Below are 23,181 nucleotides of genomic sequence, written 5' to 3' on the forward strand. Positions count from 1 at the left end.
TTGTGTGTTAGCAGGTTGCCACCGCGGTGGCCAGAGACGGTGGCCGGAGACAGTAGCACCGCCTCTCACTATGCTCACTGCAGTGGTCGGTCGTAGTTGCCGCTACCCCAATAACACTATTGAAGTATTATTCATCTTTGATAGAGGTTTGATAGAAAACAAACCAATTTGTCTTCGACAGCCTCAAACTCATTCACATTCTCCCATGATGATTCCCTTGATAATCACATGGAATGGACCAACTTCGACTAATTCTAACTCATCTTTTTCTATTGTTTTGATCTTTCCTAGCTTAAACAGTCTCAAATTATCTGATTGATGAACTAAAAGAACAAAAATATGGCTAATTACATAAACCAAATTTGAGTAGATATCGAAAAATAAGAGCTATACATAAACCATGTTCATTTCTCAACCTTGGCAAAGATACACACATGAATCACACAGAAATGCCAACTCCTAAATGCAGATGCAGTAGGAAAATCCAGTAACAAGATCATGCCAATGAACAGAAGTAGCAGATTTTAAACAATGTACGACAGACTCCATGAAAGTAGATTGTTCAAGCCCATGCAAGGAATTATGGCAAATACCAGGATTTAAGTTCCGAAACACCAAGTTCAAAAACCTAGATCATAGAGATAATCACCAAGCCTCTCGACTACCATGTTGCACTGCCCACCAGTCATCGGCTCGTCGTATATACCGATTATCAAAGCGAGATTGGTTTTCTTGACAGTGATACCACCAGTACCCTGAAAGCATGTATGTAAATAAGATTTTGCGAATAGAACAAAGTTGGCCTAACAACTGAGTGATGGATGTTGGTCCATGGTATATAGGCAATGTTATTCTCTAAAAAGTAATTACAAACTTAAATGTTAGCATGATGGTAATATTATACGAGTCGCTAACCTTCTTCCCTCGAATAACAGCACCTGGCTCGCCTTGGATAACCATGTACTTCAACCCACCAAGAAATAATCCAGTTGGAGCAAGAGAACCGGGTACATCAAAGTCGGTCATGATTGCAGAAATCTCTTCAGGTTTAAACTGTTTAGAAAACACAGAAGTCATTAGTAAAGATAAAACAAGATCAGAGAAACCATATCCATTGTAACGCAACTATTAGTAGGAAACAGAGAATCTGCAGTATGTATGTATATATATGGTTTAAGCTCAGACATTTTCTCTTCTTTCTAATAGTGAATACTGCACATAATGAATGAAACAACCTTCAAAAATTGAGTCTGACAAGCAAGTAGAACACTGATACACATAACTACAATAAGGCAAAGAAAAAATACCCTCAACACAACAATCATAATATGTTACATCAGCACAAACATTTACATGTTTTTTATATCTGAAAATATCTAATCACAATGTAAATAATTAATGCAACATATGCGTATGTGCATTCAATTCCCATGTCATGGTAATTGATGGTAATCTGCAAATCTTGTGTTTCTAATAGAATTCATTTGGTCTGAAATTTGCACATCATAGTTTTTTTAGTCAATAAACTTGGAACAATAGAACTCCAATGAGTTGATTTTCCTAAATATTATCCATATGAGAATATGAAGAAAAGGACACAAACTGGTATTTATAACAATCTCAATTTCTAAAAATTTAATCCTACAAATATGCTACCTTGGTTTATAAATCTGGAAACCAAACAAACACTTCTGTTCAACATGCAAGCATCAACACTCATCTTGAAATGGGCATCAAATAGAGTAAAAATATGTTTAGGTTATAGTTAGCACATGAGAAAATTGCTGCACTTCTAAAGAAACTTTCTGAATATTGTTTCTACAAATACATTTGTGAAAAAGAAAAAATCATCACTGGAAGTAGATATTCAATGCAATTTGCATACTTAAAGAAAGTCAACTTAAAGAACAAATGAGCTCAAATTATTTGAGTGATGTATAGTCTGATGCATGACAAAACAATACAAAAGAAGAGCACAATAGATGATAAATTGAAATAAAACAGATTAAGATGGTGCAGGCATGTTCAAAGGTGACAAATAGACACTAAAATTAAAAGAGTTGAGTAGTTCTCAAAGGTGATAAATAGATACTAGAATTAGAAGAGTGACCAAAGAAATTATTAGTCAATATAATAAAATAACTTAATTAATTGAAATATTAATATAAGTAAAAAATCTTGAATAAAGCACAATAGAAGGATTAGATTATGTAGCTGTCTTGAAATAGTTACGATATGCACAACTTGAGATGGTGAAGAAAATGATGAGAGAACCTACTGATGAGAACCAAGCAGGAAGCATACAAATTTACTAGCCTACCAAACTGTAATGAACCTAGTTCACTCCCGAAAGGCCAAGGTGGGGAGGAATCTTGGAAGAAAAAAAAAACCATCAAATGGAATTGACAACTTGGACCAAAACAAATAGTAATAGAAAAGGGTTTTAGTGGATATTGAAGGGATGCAAAGACTCACTTGTGATAGGAGCACCAGCCAAAATGGAAGAATGAAAACACTTGTCAAATAAACTACCCTTGAATTAGTCAAAGGAAAACTAAGTAATTAAGACAATTGAAATTTTTAATCTATAAAATAACACAGGACGTAGCAAGAAAAAATGGCTATAAGAAGTTCTAATTTATCAGTTCCTCTCTAATTCCTATACGCTACCATCCTTTTCTCTCTCTTCTATTCTATTTCATAAGGAGTACAAAAAAATCTTCTCATGTTCTCTCTCTATGCAACTCTCAATCTCCTTTTCAAATCTGTATCTCATCGTGCATATCTCTCTTGACGTGGACAGAGCATGTTGGCACCATCAACCTGAGGGCAACATTACTCACTCCCAGTTTATCCCTCACCACTGCCCTAAGCTAGCGGCATCACCATTGACCCATCGCCATTGGTGCCAACATCTCCTTATTGCTGCCCATGGTGCCCGATCCCGGGAAACGTAACACAGATACATGCTGTTCATACATCCACATACCCGACCTCCAAAATTACATGGATATAAAGATCCCCATGCATTTGACTTGGAAATATATAAGTATCGAGCTCATCTCTTCAATTGTCGCTGCTCACACTGTCACATGGTTAACTATCGTCACATGCAACTAAGCATTGCGCCACCACCGAAGATCAGCAAGTCCATTGTTTTCTCCGGATAGATATATACAAACCTGGTGATAAGCGGGCATGATAAATCAGCACGATCAATCATCGACGGCCGTAGAAACCAACCGCAGCAAACATCGAAAACAGTCATATCCATCCAGAAACAGAAAATTAGGAGAGTTATCTAATCCTACAATAAGAAATCTCCACAGTCAACTAGCAAGTGAAAACCCTAACCTCTAGAATCCAAGTCCAAAGTAGTCAACCGTCAGATCTCTAAGATCAATGATACAAAAACTCGCAAACTGAACTAAAGTCTCCCTCTTTTAGCAGTTAGACGTAGAACCCTCACATCAATCAAACTAGAAAATCAATCCGAAAGCAAAGACCAACAGACGGCATCGGGGAAGCGGAGTTCAGATCCTCCTCGCCCTCCCCTCTCAATCACAAAATCAAATATCACCTGATCGGATCGGATCGGATCAGATCATACCTCGGGGAAAGAGGGGCTCTGGGCCCAGGCGCTGCCGTCGTGGCCGATGATCGCTGCGGCCTTGAGCTTCTGGCCGTCGATATCGCACAGCAGATGCTCGTCGACGTACGTTTGCCAAGACATCCTCTCTCCTTCTCTTCCTCTTCCTCTTCCTCTTCGTCTCGCCGGCGGCTACTGCTGCTGGCTCTGACTTCCTCTCTTCTCCGATCTCTCTCACTTGGACAAGATAGCGAGACAAGGGGATTTATTTATAGCATAAATAAATAGCGTTGGAATTACGAAACCGCCACAAAAGGGAGAGAAATATCCGAGTCTATTTTCGTGATCTGAACGGGCGAGATCTCAAATTTCAAATATGGACGGTCGATATGGATTGCCAGTGGTGTTTCTTTCTCTTCATTTTCCTGATTTTATTTGCATTTAATAATTAGCGGGCCATATGTTAAATCAGAGTTCTGATCTGTTGATTCTCAATCTATGGTTTGTTCCGATCTCTTTTATAATTTATAATTTGTACCTCGAATCGTGATTAAAATTTAATTAAAATTGATTACAATTTCTCTGTAGATTGTATAGCACCGATCAGAGACGACCTGCAATTTAGAAAGGAAAGTGAATCTAGAGAAATTACAGATGATTTTGATAGGATTCCGATTGAATCCGATCGCGATTCAATGTGTAAATTACGAAAGAGATCAAAAGAAGACCAAAGATTACGGATAAGAAGATCTGAGCTCAATTTGAGACGACATGGTATTGAACTAAACTATCAATTTACTTATTCTGGGATTATGGTGTAGTGAAAGGACTATCCCAACTACAACGTATTTATAAAAAAAAAATTCTTTAAATGAGATTCGCAATCAAGGGATGCTAGACTTTTGAATTACTCGTCATGTACATTTCTTGATTTACCTTGATCGATTGATGAAAAATTTCTATATAACTAAACCGATTGCCTCATATTATTTGACCTGATTAATTTTTTTTTAAACAAGCTATTTACAAATTTAAGAAGCTTATATTATCTACCGAATGAAAATCCAAACTCAAATAACAACAGAAATATACATCACCCAAAATATCTACTACTCACTATGGATGATCCATAAGAGTAGGGAAGACGCCCTCGGTGACATAAAAATTTTCAAGAGACCTAATCAATCATCTTAGAATTAATCGATATAAATTAAATATATGATGTCAAATAAAAAAAAATTGACAGTAGAGAAGACAATCAAATTGCTTTGAGGCACAGCAACATGAACCTCAATCTCAAGTCAAGATCAATCGAAAATAGCTTGAAAAAAGTAGTTCTTTTTCTTGTTCTTAAAGTGAGAAGGACTTTAGAACCTTTCAGGAGAACCGTTAGTTCCACCAAAATAGTTCTATTTCTTGGTCCTACATGCCATTTTTTAAATAAAATATATATATATAATATAAATGAAAAATGAAAAGAATCAAATGGTACTTGTTGTCTTCGACACAACCTGGCTTGCAGAATAATAATAGCATCAGTCCACCATTTGTACTATTCTTTTCACTACTTCCGGTCCATATAATGCATACTAAGAAGAAGAGACATGTTTACCATACCCTTTAGATGAACAATAATGAATACAATTATGAAATTCATGGCCTACAAAGTTTTATCGACTTTTAAACAACAAACTAATGCAAATTATCCATTTGAATCACCAGGTGTTGCAAATGCACCACCAAGAACAGATATGAAAGCTTCACCTGTTAACCTCTTTCACGATAGTCACCTCCCCGCCGGAGGGCGATAAAAGATGCTTGTCTTGATCGGGATCGTCACTTTCCTGTAGTTCATGTGTTGTTGTGGTGATGACTGAGAAGGATTCTGGGCCATCCTCTGCAGGAGAAACTTTGAAGTTACTTGAAAGTGCGCCTATGCAGTTACATTCGACCATACTATAAGCAACTCAAAGACTAGAACTTCAAATTATGACATTTGAAACAAAGAAAGCCTAGGAATCAATACTGTAATACCTAGCCCTGCAAGCCTGTTAACCCACTGTGGAATCGGTCGAGCTGTGAGTCTCTTACTAACATCATCTGTGAAGTGATTGCAGTTTTTTGAAATGAGGTGGTAGGTGTCTCCGTGATACTCTGAAGCCACGCGTTCTATAAATCCACGGAATTCAGACGGGGGCATATTTGTATGACCCAGCAAGATGGAACATCTGTAGAGAAACCCAGGGCAGGTCTTTGGTTCCACCTCAAACACTCCACTTGTGGGAAAATCATGGGCTCCAAAACCGTACTCCGAACCATGGACTGCTTCGATAAACCCTCAACAACATATATTACAACGAATAAGCATTTGACGGATTGTATATTTTTTACAAGTCATGAAACAATGACCAACTATTAACGATCAACTGATTGATCTTATTTCTGAATGGCTATTTATCCTCCCTTCACTAGGAAATAACAAGCTAGGAAGGACACATCTGATCATCACTATGATGATGAGAGAAGTTGATATTAATCATTATCGGGTTTGTTGCAACGACAACATTTGGAGTTATCGATAATTCAATCAGATAGAAAATAGTATACACTAAATCTGATACTAATACATTAAGAAAAATTCCTTCCACACTTTATATTTACTGAAATATAATTACAGAACCACCATCAAATCTTGTTAAAAAGAATGAACATATGCATGATCCATATGCATCCTCACATCTGATCTTGTTGGATTCATCTGGAAATACTAGTGATGGTGTCACCTATCACTTACTCGTGTGAAGAATCTCCTGAGTTAACTCCCAAATTAAAGAAACTATTAAGAGTCAAGACAATCAATCCCAAATTGGTCGAAAAGCAGCCACTTTTAGTGTAGTACTAAAAGCCATCTTATGTAACGAGTAAAGCATTTGTTTGGTTACTACATAAGAATTAGAGTGTAGTACCCTTAAACTTATAAAATTATCAGTGGGCACCACCTATCCACCTATTCGTTCATTGTCCCTATTGAGAGCCTTTCTTAAAACAGAACTCGACAACTTGAGCTACTATCATTACTCTTTAACTAAAAACTGCTAAGGTTGTGTGTTGGTTTTGTTTAAATTATGGAATTGTAATTAGAGTTTCAGGTTAAAAGGAAAAAATTAAAAATAATCTTGTGTCAATCATTCTTTTGACTGACAACCAATTTGAAGGAGAACTTAAAAAGTAGAATCTTCAAGCACTTGCCATCATATTTTACATAAAATAAATCTTCTCCAAAAGTTCTGTCCAAACGCTGGAGACAATTACATTAAGCACTCATAGTTTGAAAGTCAAGCATGTCTAGTTGAATAAAATAACTTCATTAGACTATCCATAAGATCACTTAACTCTGTAGTGGCCATATTGTTTCATTATATGAATGATAATGAACTCCAATGTTTTTTCATGTTTTTGGCTAAGGACATGGACTGTCATGATAATAGCAATGAAATCTGATTAGTAGATGATGAAAGGCAGACTAGTTCAAAATCTTGGGTGTTAGAGCAATCCTGCAAACTTGTAAGAGCTATGTATATAGAACTCTCTTTTTATGAGAATTACTCAAGTAAAAATCCTATCAGTAGAAGGTAGAATATCAGGGAGAGACTGTGGCGCCTCGAAATCTTTCATGAAGAGATTTAAGTGGATTGCATCGATACAGCCCATAACTAATAACACTAACATCTCAAGTGGCAACTGCCCACTTCACAGATCTTATTGACTTAATACAATGATTATCATCACAAAGCTCTTGATTGTTTTGGTTAAAGACATCTCTTGTGCCTAGATACTCTTCAGGAAGCTCATTGACTGCACAATTCATTGAATGCATTTCCTATAAAAACTAGTAGGTTATGCCTCATTTCTTAGCTAAAATTATAGCATAATGAATTAGCAGCCAGTGTCATCTTGATGGAGACAAATAACCATAGTAACATGCTCTACAATGAGCCTATAATTTCCAACATATTTGTTTATTACAAATATTTTGTTAATTTTACCAAATAACTTAAAATTAAGAAAAAAAATCATCTCTCCTATTTAGAACCACGTATCTTTCAAATCATGTCATTTGATCAATTTATACCCAAAACATTGTCATCGGTGTTAATAGTGAATAGATGTTGCATTAAAATGGTATTGATCTTTTTCACATTAAGTATCCATTTTTTGAAAACAAAAAATCTTAAATTTTCTGCATTTGTTGTCCAACAATACTTCTATTTCATGTTCTAAGCTCTTATATGGAAGTGGACAAAACTCTCACTATTTTCTTTATCTAGTATCTACCATTGCTTGCATTGCTAATCTATTTCATCGTGATCTTCTTCCTTAAAAAAAATATGTATTGAACCAGGTAACATCAAACCTAGGGTGATCGGTCTGACCTCAAGAAAGTTTTCCATTGGCTGCTAGGGTAAATCGGGAAGCACTTGGAGTGGACGGCTCAGAAACCCAGCATTCCATAGTTGCGTGTCACATTTAGAGGAAAAATCCCTGCAAATGCACCGTAGTTGAGGATCGAACGACGAGTGCTTGGGTGACAACTTGATGCCCTTCCGCTGCATCATAACCCTGGGGGCATCATGATCTTCTTCCTTGATACAATAGAAAGTTTCATACTTGCTAACATTCAATTTAGAACTTTCAAACAGAGAAGAAATATGATCTATGTTGATTGTCTACCATAAATTTAATCTACTCAGATTGCAATCATTAAACAAGACATTACATGACGAAAGGTAAAACAAAATAAGACAATAAAGTCAGCTCCTTCATTTCCCCTTTGCAACTGCCAAAATTCTTTGACAGTTTGGTTCATATATCAATTTTCTTCTGGTAGCTTATTATTATTATTATTATTATTATGAGCTGAAAATTCCTAACGATGACAAAGATATATCAGATCAGAGAACCAGCAGTTCATTGCTATCATCCTTCCCGTTCATCAATTCAATCTTGTCGGTGAACCAATTTACTTAGAACAACCAAGTTCGAGGCAAGGGGATGAATTTGCCAAAAATGTAGACAGAAGTACAAAGAAACGAATCAACAACTCATCAAATCGGCTCCGCCAATCGCATCAAATATCATCATGCAATGGTTTAGGAGAAAAGAAAAAAATGATGATTTTTTTAAGGAATAAGAGAGGTGCGGTTACTCACCTTCGATGCCGGAGTGGAAGATGCCGAGGCCGAGCCAGCGCAGGTAGTTGTTCAAGGGGGTGAGGTCGTAGACGTTGAGCACCACGGGGGTGACGGAGGCCTTGTCCTCGGACGGCGACACCGAGGAGAAGCCGGAGCCCATGGGATGGGAACGGATCGAGGGAAGAAACCCTAGAGAGATCCGAGGAGGAGAGACAATCTACGGCCGCAGGAAGTAGTTGTCTCACTGTGCCGCTGGACCACGCTAAGGAGCCGTATCGTGTGTCTGGGGTACAAAATAAACAAGCAACAGTTTGATTATCATGTTTAGAAATGTTAGACCACCCACGACAAATTTCCCTTATATGTAGTCTTGGTTTTTATTTTATTCGTGTTGACCTGAGACGGATTGACATGTTATTCGTGTTGATCTGAGACGGATTGACATACTGAGAACGAATCTTTTGCAATCATTATATTTAAAATTTAAGATAAATAATTTACTTTAATAAATTTAAATGATCAATTTTTACTATATATTATATAACTATCCTAAAATTTCTATTATTTTTAAATTTTTATTATTTTTTTCTCTGTCTTTTATTTTTTTATTATTATATTTGTGTAATGATCAACTAATATTCATTAAAATGTAATAAATATCAGAATCTTAATCATTTATTTTATTCTTTAAAATATTATTTTAATCAAGTTATTATTCAAATAAATAAAATAAAAATGATATATAGAATTATTATTGTAGAAACTAACAACTAACTTCTACACATTATATAAATTAGATGTTAATTTCTACATATTATAAAAATTAAATGTTAACTTCTACACGAACAAATGATCAAGTAATATAAGAGTCTTATTTGACTTTAATCAGAAATGAATAATATAAGAGTCTTATTTGTGAATAAATGATGGACGTCCATTTAATTTTTATTTTTAATTTTCCCACTAAAGTAATTTTGAAAATTATATAAAAAAAACGTTTACCATGATTTTGTTGACCTCATTATATAATTATATTTTATTAAAAATTAATCTTTTATAAAAAGTTAGAAAATTGGATTTCTATTATAATTATAATGATTAACTTAAATAATATTTTTTCCCATTTTTTAATAATTTAGATGTTTCAAATTTCATGTGATTAATTCTGAATATATCCTCTTAATTTGTCTATCAAACCCTATTTATTCGTGGAATCATCTCAATTTATTCCTATTGATTCTAACAATTGATTACAAAGTTAATCATTAGGATCTTTCAATTCATAGATATGAATCTCGGATGCTCACCAAAAAAAAAAAATGACTTGGACAAAAAGAAAATGAAATTACTTAATTGGCACTTTAATCCTCTTATTTATAATTACTCTCTAAGGAGTTGATCATTCGAACTTTCAATTCTCTAGGTATGATGTAGTTATTCAGGGAAGGTCATCTATTTTTAGGATTAATCGGGCATTTGAATTATCAAAAAAAAAAAAACAATTGACATGCTAACAGTACTCATGCTTTCTCAATCCCTTAGCTTGATGTTGAGGTAGAGGTTGAGCTCCTTGGCATCCCTCTTCCTACCATAGTCTTTCTTTAATGACGGTCATAAATTGGACAACAGATATCTAACATTAGACAGCAGCAGCAGCAGTCAGCCTCGATATACACCTGAAGGATCAGCATTTTGCACTATCCATGGATGCTCGAGCAGCTTGTAGAGAGGAAGGCGCTGCGATGAATCCTTGACGAGCATCTAAACAAGATCATATGGTCATGCTGCGAAAGAGGATGGAATATATAAACTGGTGTGAAAACTCCAAAGGTCTCATTGATTGCACACCTGGCTAACAAGATCCTTCGCGGCAGGGGAAACTATTGGCTTCGAGGGAAACTTAAGATCAACTTTCACAATCCTGCAGTCAATGAAACAATCAATGATCGAGCATACTAGTGAGCATAGAATTGATATCTGGGAGAACCTGGTTTACCTTCTGTAAGTATCTGAATGCTCCTTTGCCTCAAATGGAGGTGCGCCGTAAAGAAACTCGTAGCACAATACACCCAAGCTCCAAATATCCACACTAGCATCATGTTGTACACTTTCCACTACGACAAATATATGGAGGAAGAATGTAAGGCGAGGAAAAAAAAACTTATTGTGGGTGCCGCTGCGGTAAAATTTGACATACCCATTTCAGGGGGGAGGTAATCGAGCGTTCCACACATGGTCTGCCTACGATTGAATGTGTGGACTGACCACCCAAAATCTGCAATTTTCAGCTCACCCTAAGCAACACCAAGAATGCATTTTGTAAGCATTTTAGTCATAATACATGAAGTCAAACAAAAACGGAAGATAGTTTACCTGGAGACCGATCAATAAGTTCTCAGGTTTAATATCTCTATGTATCACATGTTTCCCATGGAGATAAATCAATGCTCGTGCTAGAGATGCAATGTACTGAAAATTTGTTAACACAATGAACAAATCAGTACAAAAGGAATTTTGAATGCTAAATGAAAATGATTAGTGTCCATTGACAGATGATGAAAAAAAGTTGTTAAGCATGTTTGTAAAGAATTTACAATAAACTGGATGAATTAACAAATCTACAACTTGTGTACACACATAAAGAAACAGAAAAAGAGAAAGCAAATGATAATTGTCATTCACCGAATACGAATAAAGCTATGGTAAAGCATGTTAGAAAAGAACTCACAGTAGCAGTTCGTCTCTCATTGAAACATTTGCACTTTTGCAGTTCCTTGTAAAGTTCACCTTTGGCTGCATATTCTAAGATCAAGTAAACTCGAGTCTGTGAAACAAATGAGAATCTAGGTCAGCTGAGCTGTAAACAGAATTCAACTAAAATGCAACAACAATGATTACAACTTTAAGCCTTCAGCAACCTGATCGTAGAAGTATCCATACAGGCGTAGTATATTTGGGTGACGGAGGTGGCTTTGAATCTCAACTTCCCGACGTAGTTGATGTTCAACTTGAGATTGTTTGAGCTGATTCTTGAAAAGCACTTTTAATGCTACAATATGGCTGCTCTGTTCACCAATTTGCAGCTCAAAATTCAGGTACGAGATAACAGGATCAAAAATACCAGCAAAACAAGCACTACAATGCTATGGATTTGAACATAAATTCGTCGTGGACAAAATACAAGAGGGCATCCCAGTGCAAATTTCAAGCCTTGAATTATTCATAATTTATCCATATTTATTATTAGTTTCAAGAAGGATTCATAAGATAAAATCTGTGATGAGTGATTCCTCATACCGTTTTTTCCCTTGCGAGGTAAACATGGCCAAACTTTCCTCTTCCTAGGGGCTTCCCGATGTCAAAATCACTGAGCGTCCATCGCTTCTCCACTGTCGAAGCTTTCGAAGGAGACTGTATTGGGAGAAGAAAACAAAGTCATACGAAAGCCATGACAATGAGAAGGGGAAAGGGCCTAAATTTGTAGAGCAAACAAAGGATTGTGATCCAACCAAAACGAAAAACAAGAATAGTAAAATAGAAATCCTAGATCTGCTAACATAAATTCAAGAGTCATAACAGTAAGATTACCCCAAAGATTTCAAAAAAGAAACTTAACAAACCACCAAATCTCCGTGTAAATATGGAGAAAATAACAGATCGAACGCGAAGAAATGATATAGAAGATAGAAGCTGATCGGCTGGATGGGAGAAGATAAACGGCAAACCCTAATCGTCGAAGGATCACCAACAATGACCACAGGGATCGAAAAATTAACGAAGGTTACCTCCGATTCCCACTGCGATTCCGCGACGACCGCCATGGAGGAGAGCGATTGAGCAGCAATCGAGGAGATGCTCGACGAGTTTGACTCGGAGGAAGACGAAGCCCGACGCCGACGCGACGCAACGTGAGGGAAAGAAAAGGGGGCGTAGAACTGGTATTTATTGCTCTGGCGTTCCAACGGTCGGATTCTTGGAAGCCCAAGCACGAGGTCTCCATGTGGACCGAGAGGCCACGTGGATTGGACCGGCCCAATGGAGTATTGGGCCGGCTTCAACTCGCCCATGTCCAATTTAGCTCAAATTTATGATTAAAAAAAAAGTGTCTTTATTTGCTAAAACAACTCCAAACTTATCAAAATTATTACAAAAAACAAAAAAACTTAATCAAAATCATTTTAACTTATTAAAATTACTCTAGTTATTATACAGTTGATTGATAAAAATTATTAGAAGGCTAAAATATCTTTAACCCCTATATTTTCTATCCAATAACATTTTATCCCCTATATTTAAAAAATAATATTTAACCTCCTTTGACCAAAAATCAAATGTGAGAAATCATATAAAAGACAATTGTACCCTTATTTTTTTTTATTATTTTTCAATAATAATCTTAATAGGGAAAAACACATTAAATTAACTATTATATTTTTCGATAAAATCCTTATAAAATTCATACACGCACCAACATAAATAATAGAAAATAACAACCTTTAAAGGGATAACTAGTCAAAAATTCATTCCACCGTCCCTATCAAATAAAAAAAAGAGTCAAAATTCTAAATTAATGAACCAAAATCAAATGAAAATAAAACAAAATTCATATAAAAAATACATTTCTCATTAAATGTAACATAGAATGAATAACAAATAATTATGTCATTACCTTTTTTTTATTTTTCAATAATAACCTCAAAAGAAAAAAAATATATTAAATTGGTCATTATATTCTTCGATAAAACACTCGTAAAATTCATATACACACCTACATAAATAACATAAAACAATAACTCTGAAAAAGATAATCAACCAAAAACTCATTCCACCACTTTCACCAAACTAAAAAAGAGCCAAAATTCTAAATTAATGAACTAAAATCACTAAGTGTACGCCACATTTGATGATAAAGAGAAGAATTTTAATAATGAACTTTATTTCATCTTTATTTAATTTTGATTCATTAATTTAGAATTCTGACTTTTTTTTAATTTAGTAAGGATGGTGGGATGAATTTTTGACTGATTATCCCTTCAAGAGTTATTTTATGTTAGTACATATATAAATTTTGTGAGGATTTATACCAAAAGATATAATAGTCAATTCAATATATTTTTCCTCTCTTGATATTATTATTGAAAAATGATAAAAAAAAAAAGACAATGACATAATTATCTTTTATAAAATTTCTCACATTTATCTTTTGGTCAAATATGATTAAATATTATTTTTTAAATATTAGAAGGTAAAATGCTATTGGATAGAAAATACTAAGGGGTTAAAAGTATTTTAATCTTGTTAAAATAATATAAAATACTTTTAGATAAAAAATAGATAAGACACCTTTCATTTTTTTTTTGTTTTCGACAATAACAAAAATAAGGCATGACCTTTTAATAGTCTGTCAATAGCCAATCATCCGGTGAACTCATAATTCGAGTGGACTTGCTTGTTTAGTTTTGTTATAAATTGATGACTCTAATTTTAAAATTTTATCAAATAAATAAATAAAATTCACTTTAAATAGAAAAAACTTTACAAAGAATTCATTGGATTTGATCATTTCAAAAATAAATATATTTTAAATTTTTTTTTATTAAAATGGATCATTCTTGATTTGAGACTTTAGCTTGACAAAAACAAAATTCATAACTTTTATTATAAAAAAAACACATATCACCATATATTCATAATCTAATTTTGAAAAAAAAAAAAATCCTTCTAAATACGCAAGCCAACCTGAGCTTGTATTTATTTGTCTGGACTCATAATCCGAGTAAACTGATCCGTTTAGGATAAATTTTAACTTAATATGCATAAATTATTTGACGGACGGATCTAAATTGATGACTCTATTTTTTTACTTAATAAATAAATAAATAAAATTTATTTTTTTTCTTTTATTTTTAAGAAAAAAGAATTATATATTACATAGTAAAATGATAAATTTAACTTTTGTTATATTCTCATTAACAAAAGGTCACGGATTCGAATAATGAAAATAACTTCTTGTAAAAAGTAAGATAAAGTTACGTACAATGAATCCTTTTTTAAGACCTCGTATAACGAGAATTTCGTATACCGAACTACTTTTTTTTAATATTCTCATGTAATATACAACTTGAATATCATCAAATATCAGTACTTCCAAAATCGAACCAACTGATGAATTACAAAGTCTGAATCATTCAGATGTAGCTATTTATTGAGTTCGAGTCTAGTCAACACCTAATTCAATTGTGATTTTAATATCTTTGTCAGTTATGCAGACCTACCAACTTTAAATGACCATAAATGGAAATTTTATTTATATTTTTTGACTCACCGTTTCAATTCTGGTCCGACATTCGACGCGCACAGATCGTGCCCACACATAAGTCAACATAGTTCAGTACAATCAAGACCTTGGATTTGCACCCCCTACGCACTCACGCGTAAAAGAGAATCTCTCCCCATGTATTTGTTCACATCCTCAATGCATGTGAATTAATTTAAACCAATCAACATGTCATAAAACTCTCAATGTGGAACTAAAATCTCATTCACAATGAAACTTCTATCTTCTTCCACCTCTTCTCCATTCATACTTATTCAACAATTTCATCATTTACCATTACACCAAAACTCCGAAGATAACACCTCTTCTCCATTCATACATATCAATAATTTCATCATTTACCATTACACCAAAGCCCTGAAGGTAACATTAAGTTTGGGAAAAAATTAACAAACGAGAAAAGTTAGGATTGAGAAAAAATTTACAGGGAAGAAAATAAAAAAGAATCTTTAGGGATTTTAGGGATGAAGTCGGTGGCAGAGTGCTTGTCGGGGAGGGTAGGGTGGAAGGCCGTGCAATGCCACCCTCATAGGATCGGTTGTAAGGGGCGAGAGGTTGCATAGTGTTGCACGCATAGGGCCCGCTGCGTAGGGTCGTCCGTAGCTCGTGTTGTTGAGGGATATGCTTTGAATGGATAAAAATATGTTCACAAGATTCATAAAACGGTTGAACGAATAAGTAATCCATCTTTTACGTAAAATAAGTTTTAAAACAAATCCATATGGAAAACTTTCTTCAATTTTGAATCTCTCCTCCCAAATAGATAGGCATAATTATTTGATCCAATGTATTTATTAAACACAAATAAATTAATAGGAATAGGAGAATTATTTGTCATACTCCTTCATTTTATTTTATGACCTACCGCCCGAAAATCGATGAGATAAGATGTTAAGGATGTGATATTTTTTTTTATCTCATGTGGACTTTGCTCTAACCTGCAATACAACTGACGTTAAGTCAATCTCCGACGAAGAAAAACAAAGAAGCGGGACAACAAGAAAACTATAGCGCAACAATAAATATCGCATGTAACGCATATCTCCGTCGATGCTCGGACCCCCCTTTATATAGCCAAGTTTTTCCTGAAAAGACTCGTCAATAAAATGTCTCTGCCACAGTACCTTAACGGACCGAGTATATCTCTGAAGTGACAGTGGAATCTTTCGTCGTACGATCCTCTATTTGACCATGCCGATTGTCAACGACACTAACTCCCAAAAAGATATCAAAAGATAGTCTGCTGTGTTTTCTGCTTGGCCGAGCGGAATAGCTGCTCGACCAGAATTCCGCCATCCGTGTGTTATCCGCTGTCGGACCGAGTGAGATAGTCGCTTGGCCGGAAGTCAACTGTCCAAGTATTGTCTATTGCCAAGCCGAGCGGGATAGCCGCTCGGCCAGAAGTCCACTATCTGCCTACTCTGTTGTTGAATCGAGCAGGACAGCCGCTCGGCCGGAAGTCCACTGTCTGCGTGCTCAGCTGATGTCAAGTCTACTGTTAGACCGAGCGGAGAAGTTGCTCGGCCGAAGTTGAACTCTGTCAATGTCATACCTTGTTGTCTGGCTGAGTGAGATAGCCGCTCAGCTCGGCTTCTGCATATCGTTCTCTCTTGAGCGTTGGGTGTTTGAATGCTCCCCGTGCCGAGGGTGACGGTAGATCGGATCCTTCTTCCCGGTCAGAGCATGCTTCACCCGACCAGCCAGTGCCCTATATATATTGATCGTCTTAATTTTGACCTCCTTAATCTCCACCGTGAGAGTAAGATAGGACATTTCATCATCACCACGTCAAAATCCATATGGAAAACTTTCTTCAATTTTGAATCTGTCCTCCCAAATAAATAGGCATAACTTTTTTATCCAATGCATTTATTCAACACAAGTAAATTAATCGGAATAGGTGAATTATTTGTCCTACTCCTTCACCATGACCTACCGTCCTTTAGGCCTCCCCCAAACAATATGCATTAGTGATCTTATGACCTAACTGTACTAGTTAAATTGAATGGAATTGAGCTAACCGAATTTAACCAGACCGACGATGATTCACTCTTGGTTAAGTTTCAAAGGGAGTGTCGAGTTCTACCTTAGTCTATAAGTAACACCATTTCCATCTCCCGTGAGAAATCACCGTGTCATTTAGTTTCTTGTCTGATACTCAATGTCTCGACTCTTCTTCATCCTCCTCTTCGTTGCCTTCACCTCCCTTCTACTGCCTCAATGCCACTGCATTAATGGCGGCGGCAACCACAGTGGTGAAGTGAGGGGGATGTTCGTGTTCGGGAGCTCGTTGGTGGACAACGGCAACAATAACTTCCTGCACCGCTCGGCCGTGCGAGCCGACTACGCCCCCTACGGCATCGACTTCCCGGGCGGCCCCTCTGGCCGCTTCTCCAACGGCCGCAACGCCGTCGACGTCCTCTCCCAGCTCCTCCGCCTCCCCTCCCTCATTCCTCCTTACGCCGACCCCCACACCAGAGGTGAACGCATCGTCTGCGGTGTCAACTTCGCCTCCGGAGGCTCCGGCATCCTGGACCAAACCGGCTCCACCACCGTAATAATCGATCACTGATCCCATCAGAACCCACCATCAAAACTTTTAAGAAAATATATTTTGATGGCAGGGTGAAGTTATGAGTATGAGGATGCAAATAAAGGCGTTTGAGCAGAAGACACTGGTGGAGTTAAAGTCTCTGCCCGGATTCTCCAACCACCACCTTGCAGAGTATTTATTTGTGGTCGGGACCGGAGGCAACGACTACCTCCTCAATTACTTTGCCAGGGCTGAAAATTTAAACAACTCGACCGCCCGATCGAACTTCACCCGGCTCCTCATTTCTACCCTGTCGGCCCAACTCAAGGTCACTTCGCACTCGCTCGCTTCGTTTTTCATTTCGCTCCACATTTTTTTATGGTAATTTTTTCAATGTTTAACATGACACAAGTGCCTAAACCCTAAAATCTCAAACCCCAAACCCCAAACCCCAAAACTCTAAACCCTCAAACCCCAAAATCCTAAACCCCGAAACTCTAAACCCTCAAACCCCAAAACTCTAACCCCAAAACTCTAAACCCTAACTTTTTTTTTCACTACGGTGTCGGGCAGAGGCTCTATGACCTCGGCGCAAGGAAGTTTGTGCTCTTCTCCGTCCAGGCGATGGGTTGCGTTCCGGTGGTGAGAGCTATTCACGATGCGCATACCGGGAGCGGCGGCGGCGGCGGCGCCTGCGTTGAAGCTGTGAACAAGGCCGCCGACCTCTTCAACTGCCACCTCCGACGGCTGGCCAAGAGGAAGCACTCCATGCCGGGTTCCAGCATCGTCTATGTCAACTCCTACAAGATCATCAGGGACATCATCGGCAACCCCACCGGAACCGGTAAACAGCTAACCATAACGACGCATGCAGTTCATCGGCCAATTCAGTAGCCTGTTCTGATCATGAAATGGACGAGGCTTCAGGGTTCCACGAGACGAGCAGGGCATGCTGCGAGTTGTCGTCGGCCATGGAGGAAGGCAGGGGGGTGCTGTGCAAAAGAGGAGGGCGCGCGTGCAGCCACCGAAGCTCCCACGTCTTCTTCGACGGACTCCACCCCACTGATGCTGTCAACGAGCGGATCGCTCGCGAGGCTTACGGTTCCTATCGCAAGGCAGTGGCGTACCCAATCAATGTGCAACAACTGGCTAAGTTATCTATCTAAACCGCATCTGGTTATTCTAATCATATATAAATGGCAGACTATGATATGCTTTAGTTAGCAAGCTATATGTTGTTAGCACATGTATATAGACTGATATGATGCTAGTAAATTAGAAATCTAGGTGTTATTAGGCATGGAGCAGTAGTTTGCTAGTAATGTTTGTATTAGGCATGGAGCAGTAGTTTGCTAGTAATGTTTGTATTAGGCATGGAGCAGTAATTTGCTAATATAAATATTGCAGTTTCTAAACCCTAAACTATAACTAAAGAGAATCTCTAGACTTGAAGTCCTCGAATTGCTCTCCTATGGCTACATCATCACTTACATTATTTTACTTCTGATGGAGTTTCATCAAGGAACTGGGAGAATTGCATGCCAACAATTTGTCATTTTCATTCACCTAATCAGCATTTTTTTTTTATCAGGAAGTCACTCTCGGTTTGAATCATACTGTTGTTTTATCTTATCGAAGACTAAGTAAAAGAAACCCTGAGTGATTCATAAAATGTTAAACTTGCAATTTGCATCAAGAATGAAAGTTCTATAAACTCACCTCATTGTAAGAGGAACCCAACTCTGGTTCTGGTACTCAAAATGCCGACAATCTTGCTCCACTTGATCCTTTGGCTTTTGACTGCAAGAAATCTGGACGCATGCCTTGGATCGGAGAGGCAAGCACTACTGAACTTCAAAGCTGGCCTCAATGATCCCAGCGATCGGTTGTCTTCCTGGAAAGGCAAAGATTGCTGCAGGTGGAAAGGCGTCGAATGCAACAACGGGACAAGCGGCGTCCTCAAGCTCAAACTCCGAAATCCCTGCGACTACTACATGGATCCAAACTACTACACGTGCAGCTTGAGCGGTGAGCTGCGTCCATCTCTTGTATCTTTAAGTGAATTGGCATATCTAGACCTCAGCATCAATGATTTCGGCGGAATTCGGATACCAACCTTCATAGGTTCGCTCAAGAAACTGAAATATCTTAACCTTTCCTTGGCTGGTTTTGCTGGAGAGGTACCTCCCAATCTAGGAAACCTCTCAAGACTTCGTTATCTTGATCTCAGTAATACATTTTCCTTAGTTTCTGGCAATCTTTGGTGGCTTACTCGACTGCCGTTTTTGAAGTACTTAGACTTTAGTACTGTAAACCTCACTGCAGCCTCAGATTGGTTAGATGTTGTGAATATGATGTCTCCTTCCTTGTCTGTCCTACATCTGAGTTCATGTAGTCTTTCAAGTATTCCGACTTCATTTTCCATCGTAAACTTCACGAGTCTCACCACCCTCAATCTTCTAGACAACAGTTTCAACTCGACCTTACCCAACTGGCTCTGGAAGCTCAACAGTCTCACTTATCTGGATCTCGGAGCTTCCATGTTTCATGGTCCTCTACCCTATGCACTTGGGAACTTGACTTCTCTTAATGTCCTCAGATTAGGTCAAAATAATCTGGAAGGTAACATTCCAGGATCGATTCGAAACCTTTGCAGATTGACTTGTCTAGATTTGTCACAGAACAATTTTACCGGCAATATAACCGATCCATTGCCTCATTGCATATGGAACGACATAAAAGAACTGAGTCTAGGGGATAACAAGTTTTATGGAAACCTGTCCAACTGGCTCAAGCATATGACCAGCCTAACATTTTTAGATCTAGGTAAGAACCAACTTGATGGTCCTATACCTACAGGACTAGGAAAGCTTAGCGAACTAACTTACCTGGATCTTTCATATAACTCGTTTGCGGGTGTCATCACCGAAGTTCACTTCCATAATTTAACAAAGCTGTCCTTGCTAATCTTGTCGCTGAATCCCCTAACTGTGTTGTTAAATCAAAGCTGGATTCCTCCTTTCCAACTCCAAATTATCGGGTTTCGTGATTGTCGTCTGGGTCCCCGTTTCCCTCCTTGGCTTAGATGGCAAACACATATAATGACCCTTGATTTATCCAACACGAGCATTGCAGACAGAGTGCCTGATTGGTTTTGGAACATAACTTCTTCTAGACTCTCTGTTCTAGACATGTCAAACAATCAACTTTCCGGCGTGCTGCCATCAAACATGGAGTTTATGGCACAGCTATCCGTGTTCGAGTTGAGTTCAAATCAACTTGAGGGATCGATTCCATCACTGCCGAATAGCCTTACCACATTAGATGTCTCAAAAAATTCATTTTCAGGACCTTTACCTTCAAACTTCATGACTCCAAATTTGTATGCCTTGTTGATCTCGCAAAATCAAATAAATGGAAGCATTCCCCCCTCTGTATGTCAGCTGCAATCTTTAAGTCTCCTGGATATGTCAAACAACTATCTAACAGGTGAACTTCCTAACTGTTGGATGGAGTACTCACAGTTAAGTTTGATCGATTTGTCTGATAACAACCTTTCTGGAGAAATTCCTGGCTCGGTTGCTAATCTTTCTAGACTTGTATCACTGAACCTGGACAACAACAGCTTTGGCGGAGAACTTCCTTCATCAATGCAACAGTGCACCAGACTGACCTTTCTCGATCTTGGCCAGAACAAGTTCTCCGGGATAATACCAACATGGATCGGAGAGAGTCTACTAAACCTGGTAGTTCTGCAGCTGAGGTCAAACATGTTCTTCAGTGATATTCCTCCCCAACTCGCATGGCTTCATGGCCTTCAAGTCTTGGATCTTGCCGGTAACAATCTATCTGGATCAATTCCTCAAAGTTTTGGCAATTTCAGTGCAATGGCTTCACGCTCGCCAACAAAATTACCGAATTTTCAATATTGGACATTCGGGCTCTACGGCGACTACTATTACAATGAGAGGTTGCATGTCATGATGAAAGGACAAGACGAAGAGTATACAAAGATACTGTCTTTTCTGAAGATTATAGACCTTTCAGACAACTATCTAACTGGGCAAATCCCCCAAGAGATTGGTCAGCTTGTGGCACTGAAGAATTTGAATTTGTCGAGAAATCTTCTGTCAGGAAAGATTCCTGAGATGGTCAGCAGAATTCCAGAGTTAGAGTCTCTAGATCTTTCATTCAATGAACTTTCGGGCAGCATTCCTCGAGGCATATCAACAGTGACTTTCCTGAGCCACTTGAACTTGTCTTACAATAATCTGTCAGGAAGAATTCCCTTGGGAAATCAGCTCCAAACACTAAATGATCCCTCCATCTACATTGGCAATGCCAATCTTTGCGGGCCTCCACTTACAAATAGTTGCTCCAGCAGCGAACCAGTTCCTCGGGAGGATTTGCGGCATGAAGACAATGCTGAGAGGAAATGGCTATATCTTAGCATGTCATTGGGATTCATCACTGGACTTTGGGGTTTGTTTATCGCCCTGTTGTTGAATAGCAGTTGGAGAAGATCATACTTCCTCGTGTTGGACAACTTGTTTAACCAACTGTATGTTGCATCAGCCATATTCATGGCTAGGCTAAGTAGGAAGCATGCTGATAGTAGAAGGAACCATCGATACAGAGGTGGTATGTAGCGTTCATCATTTCAGGTGTCATCTGTTTTTGCTTTGAACAAAAACCATGTATTAGGTATGACATAAAGATCGAAAAACCTAAACATAATGTTTATCTAGACTTAAATTCTATTTTTCAGCATGTTTTCTGGTACTGTCAATAGGAACTACAGCATAAATTTCAAGTTTATGGCATATTTGAAATAAAAACTACAAAAGTTTTCGCTTAAATGATACAAACTCTATGTGAGCCTACCGCAGATAACTCTAAATTCAGAGGGAAAAAAACCATATTCTATCAAGATTGAAACTTTTCACCTAATTTTGATTTTACAGTTGTTTACAATAAAGTTTTTACAAATAAGATTTTCAATTTTTCAGATACAACAAAGTTTCAAGACTACTTGCAAAAAGATTAACAAGGAGACACTTTATAAAACCTGCTCTAAAGTTCTCAATACAAATCTTACTGACTCCAAAATTCATTGAAGATGAGAAGTGTTTCCTCAACATCAAGCATGTTATAACTCATGTTTTATCTATAGAACTTAAAACATACTGTTTGAAACCTATAAGCAAATCCTCAAGCGGGGAGACACAATTTTATGGCTTCGCTGGCAGCAAGATTTATAATGAAAGGGGATCGCAAATAACAAATAGTTGAAGTCGTACCTTTATAGACATCCTAGCTGCCAAGCACTCTGTTAACACCTATGAGAACTTCCACTCCAGCTGCAATGTGCCCCCTGCCCCCCGCCCAGCCTCTGAATCCTTCACTACCTGCTCCGTACTAATGACATCTCCCTCAAATGATGTAGGCTTAAATGAGAATGCCAGACCCTTTTATTTGTAACAGTTTAAGTCCAAGTATATTTCTCCAACTTCATAACTTCTTTTGTTCT

The 23,181-nt window shown here is 37.5% G+C and overlaps 5 protein-coding genes across 11 annotated transcripts; 2 read left to right on the forward strand and 3 right to left on the reverse strand.

The window, feature by feature from the left end:
* Positions 1–388: 388 nt before the first annotated feature.
* LOC122007262 (profilin-like) lies at positions 389–3,854 on the reverse strand. Its single transcript, XM_042563095.1, has 3 exons — positions 3,611–3,854; positions 916–1,053; positions 389–755 (listed from the first exon to the last, which is right to left on the reverse strand). The coding sequence occupies exons 1-3, from the start codon at positions 3,731–3,733 to the stop codon at positions 621–623; spliced, it is 396 nt and encodes a 131-aa protein (XP_042419029.1). The 5' UTR covers positions 3,734–3,854; the 3' UTR covers positions 389–620.
* A 1,325-nt stretch (positions 3,855–5,179) lies between these two features.
* LOC122007261 (deSI-like protein At4g17486) lies at positions 5,180–9,051 on the reverse strand. 7 transcript variants are annotated; one of them, XM_042563090.1, is made up of 3 exons: positions 8,800–9,051; positions 5,624–5,926; positions 5,180–5,522 (listed from the first exon to the last, which is right to left on the reverse strand). In XM_042563090.1, exons 1-3 carry the CDS (start codon positions 8,939–8,941, stop codon positions 5,350–5,352), a joined length of 618 nt encoding a protein of 205 aa, XP_042419024.1. In that variant the 5' UTR covers positions 8,942–9,051; the 3' UTR covers positions 5,180–5,349. The 7 variants fall into 7 exon arrangements, 4 of the variants coding, with proteins under 4 accessions (XP_042419024.1, XP_042419025.1, XP_042419026.1 ...); XM_042563091.1 differs by having other exon boundaries at positions 5,624–5,911; positions 8,800–9,050; XM_042563092.1 differs by having other exon boundaries at positions 5,180–5,486; positions 8,800–9,041.
* A 1,077-nt stretch (positions 9,052–10,128) lies between these two features.
* On the reverse strand, positions 10,129–12,691 carry LOC122007259 (serine/threonine-protein kinase Aurora-2). The gene is made up of 9 exons (XM_042563089.1): positions 12,567–12,691; positions 12,079–12,192; positions 11,700–11,846; positions 11,510–11,605; positions 11,155–11,250; positions 10,979–11,075; positions 10,778–10,895; positions 10,630–10,702; positions 10,129–10,542 (listed from the first exon to the last, which is right to left on the reverse strand). The coding sequence occupies exons 1-9, from the start codon at positions 12,600–12,602 to the stop codon at positions 10,441–10,443; spliced, it is 879 nt and encodes a 292-aa protein (XP_042419023.1). The 5' UTR covers positions 12,603–12,691; the 3' UTR covers positions 10,129–10,440.
* Positions 12,692–17,190: 4,499 nt separating this feature from the next.
* LOC122007257 (GDSL esterase/lipase At1g29660-like) lies at positions 17,191–19,066 on the forward strand. Its single transcript, XM_042563087.1, has 4 exons — positions 17,191–17,672; positions 17,743–17,979; positions 18,225–18,495; positions 18,579–19,066. Exons 1-4 carry the CDS (start codon positions 17,280–17,282, stop codon positions 18,815–18,817), a joined length of 1,140 nt encoding a protein of 379 aa, XP_042419021.1. The 5' UTR covers positions 17,191–17,279; the 3' UTR covers positions 18,818–19,066.
* A 124-nt stretch (positions 19,067–19,190) lies between these two features.
* On the forward strand, positions 19,191–22,464 carry LOC122004748 (receptor-like protein EIX2). Its single transcript, XM_042559587.1, has one exon. The coding sequence runs from the start codon at positions 19,412–19,414 to the stop codon at positions 22,298–22,300; it is 2,889 nt and encodes a 962-aa protein (XP_042415521.1). The 5' UTR covers positions 19,191–19,411; the 3' UTR covers positions 22,301–22,464.
* Positions 22,465–23,181: the final 717 nt, after the last annotated feature.

The sequence above is a fragment of the Zingiber officinale genome, chromosome 7B (genome assembly GCF_018446385.1).
Source record: "Zingiber officinale cultivar Zhangliang chromosome 7B, Zo_v1.1, whole genome shotgun sequence".
Taxonomy (NCBI): Eukaryota; Viridiplantae; Streptophyta; class Magnoliopsida; order Zingiberales; family Zingiberaceae; genus Zingiber; species Zingiber officinale.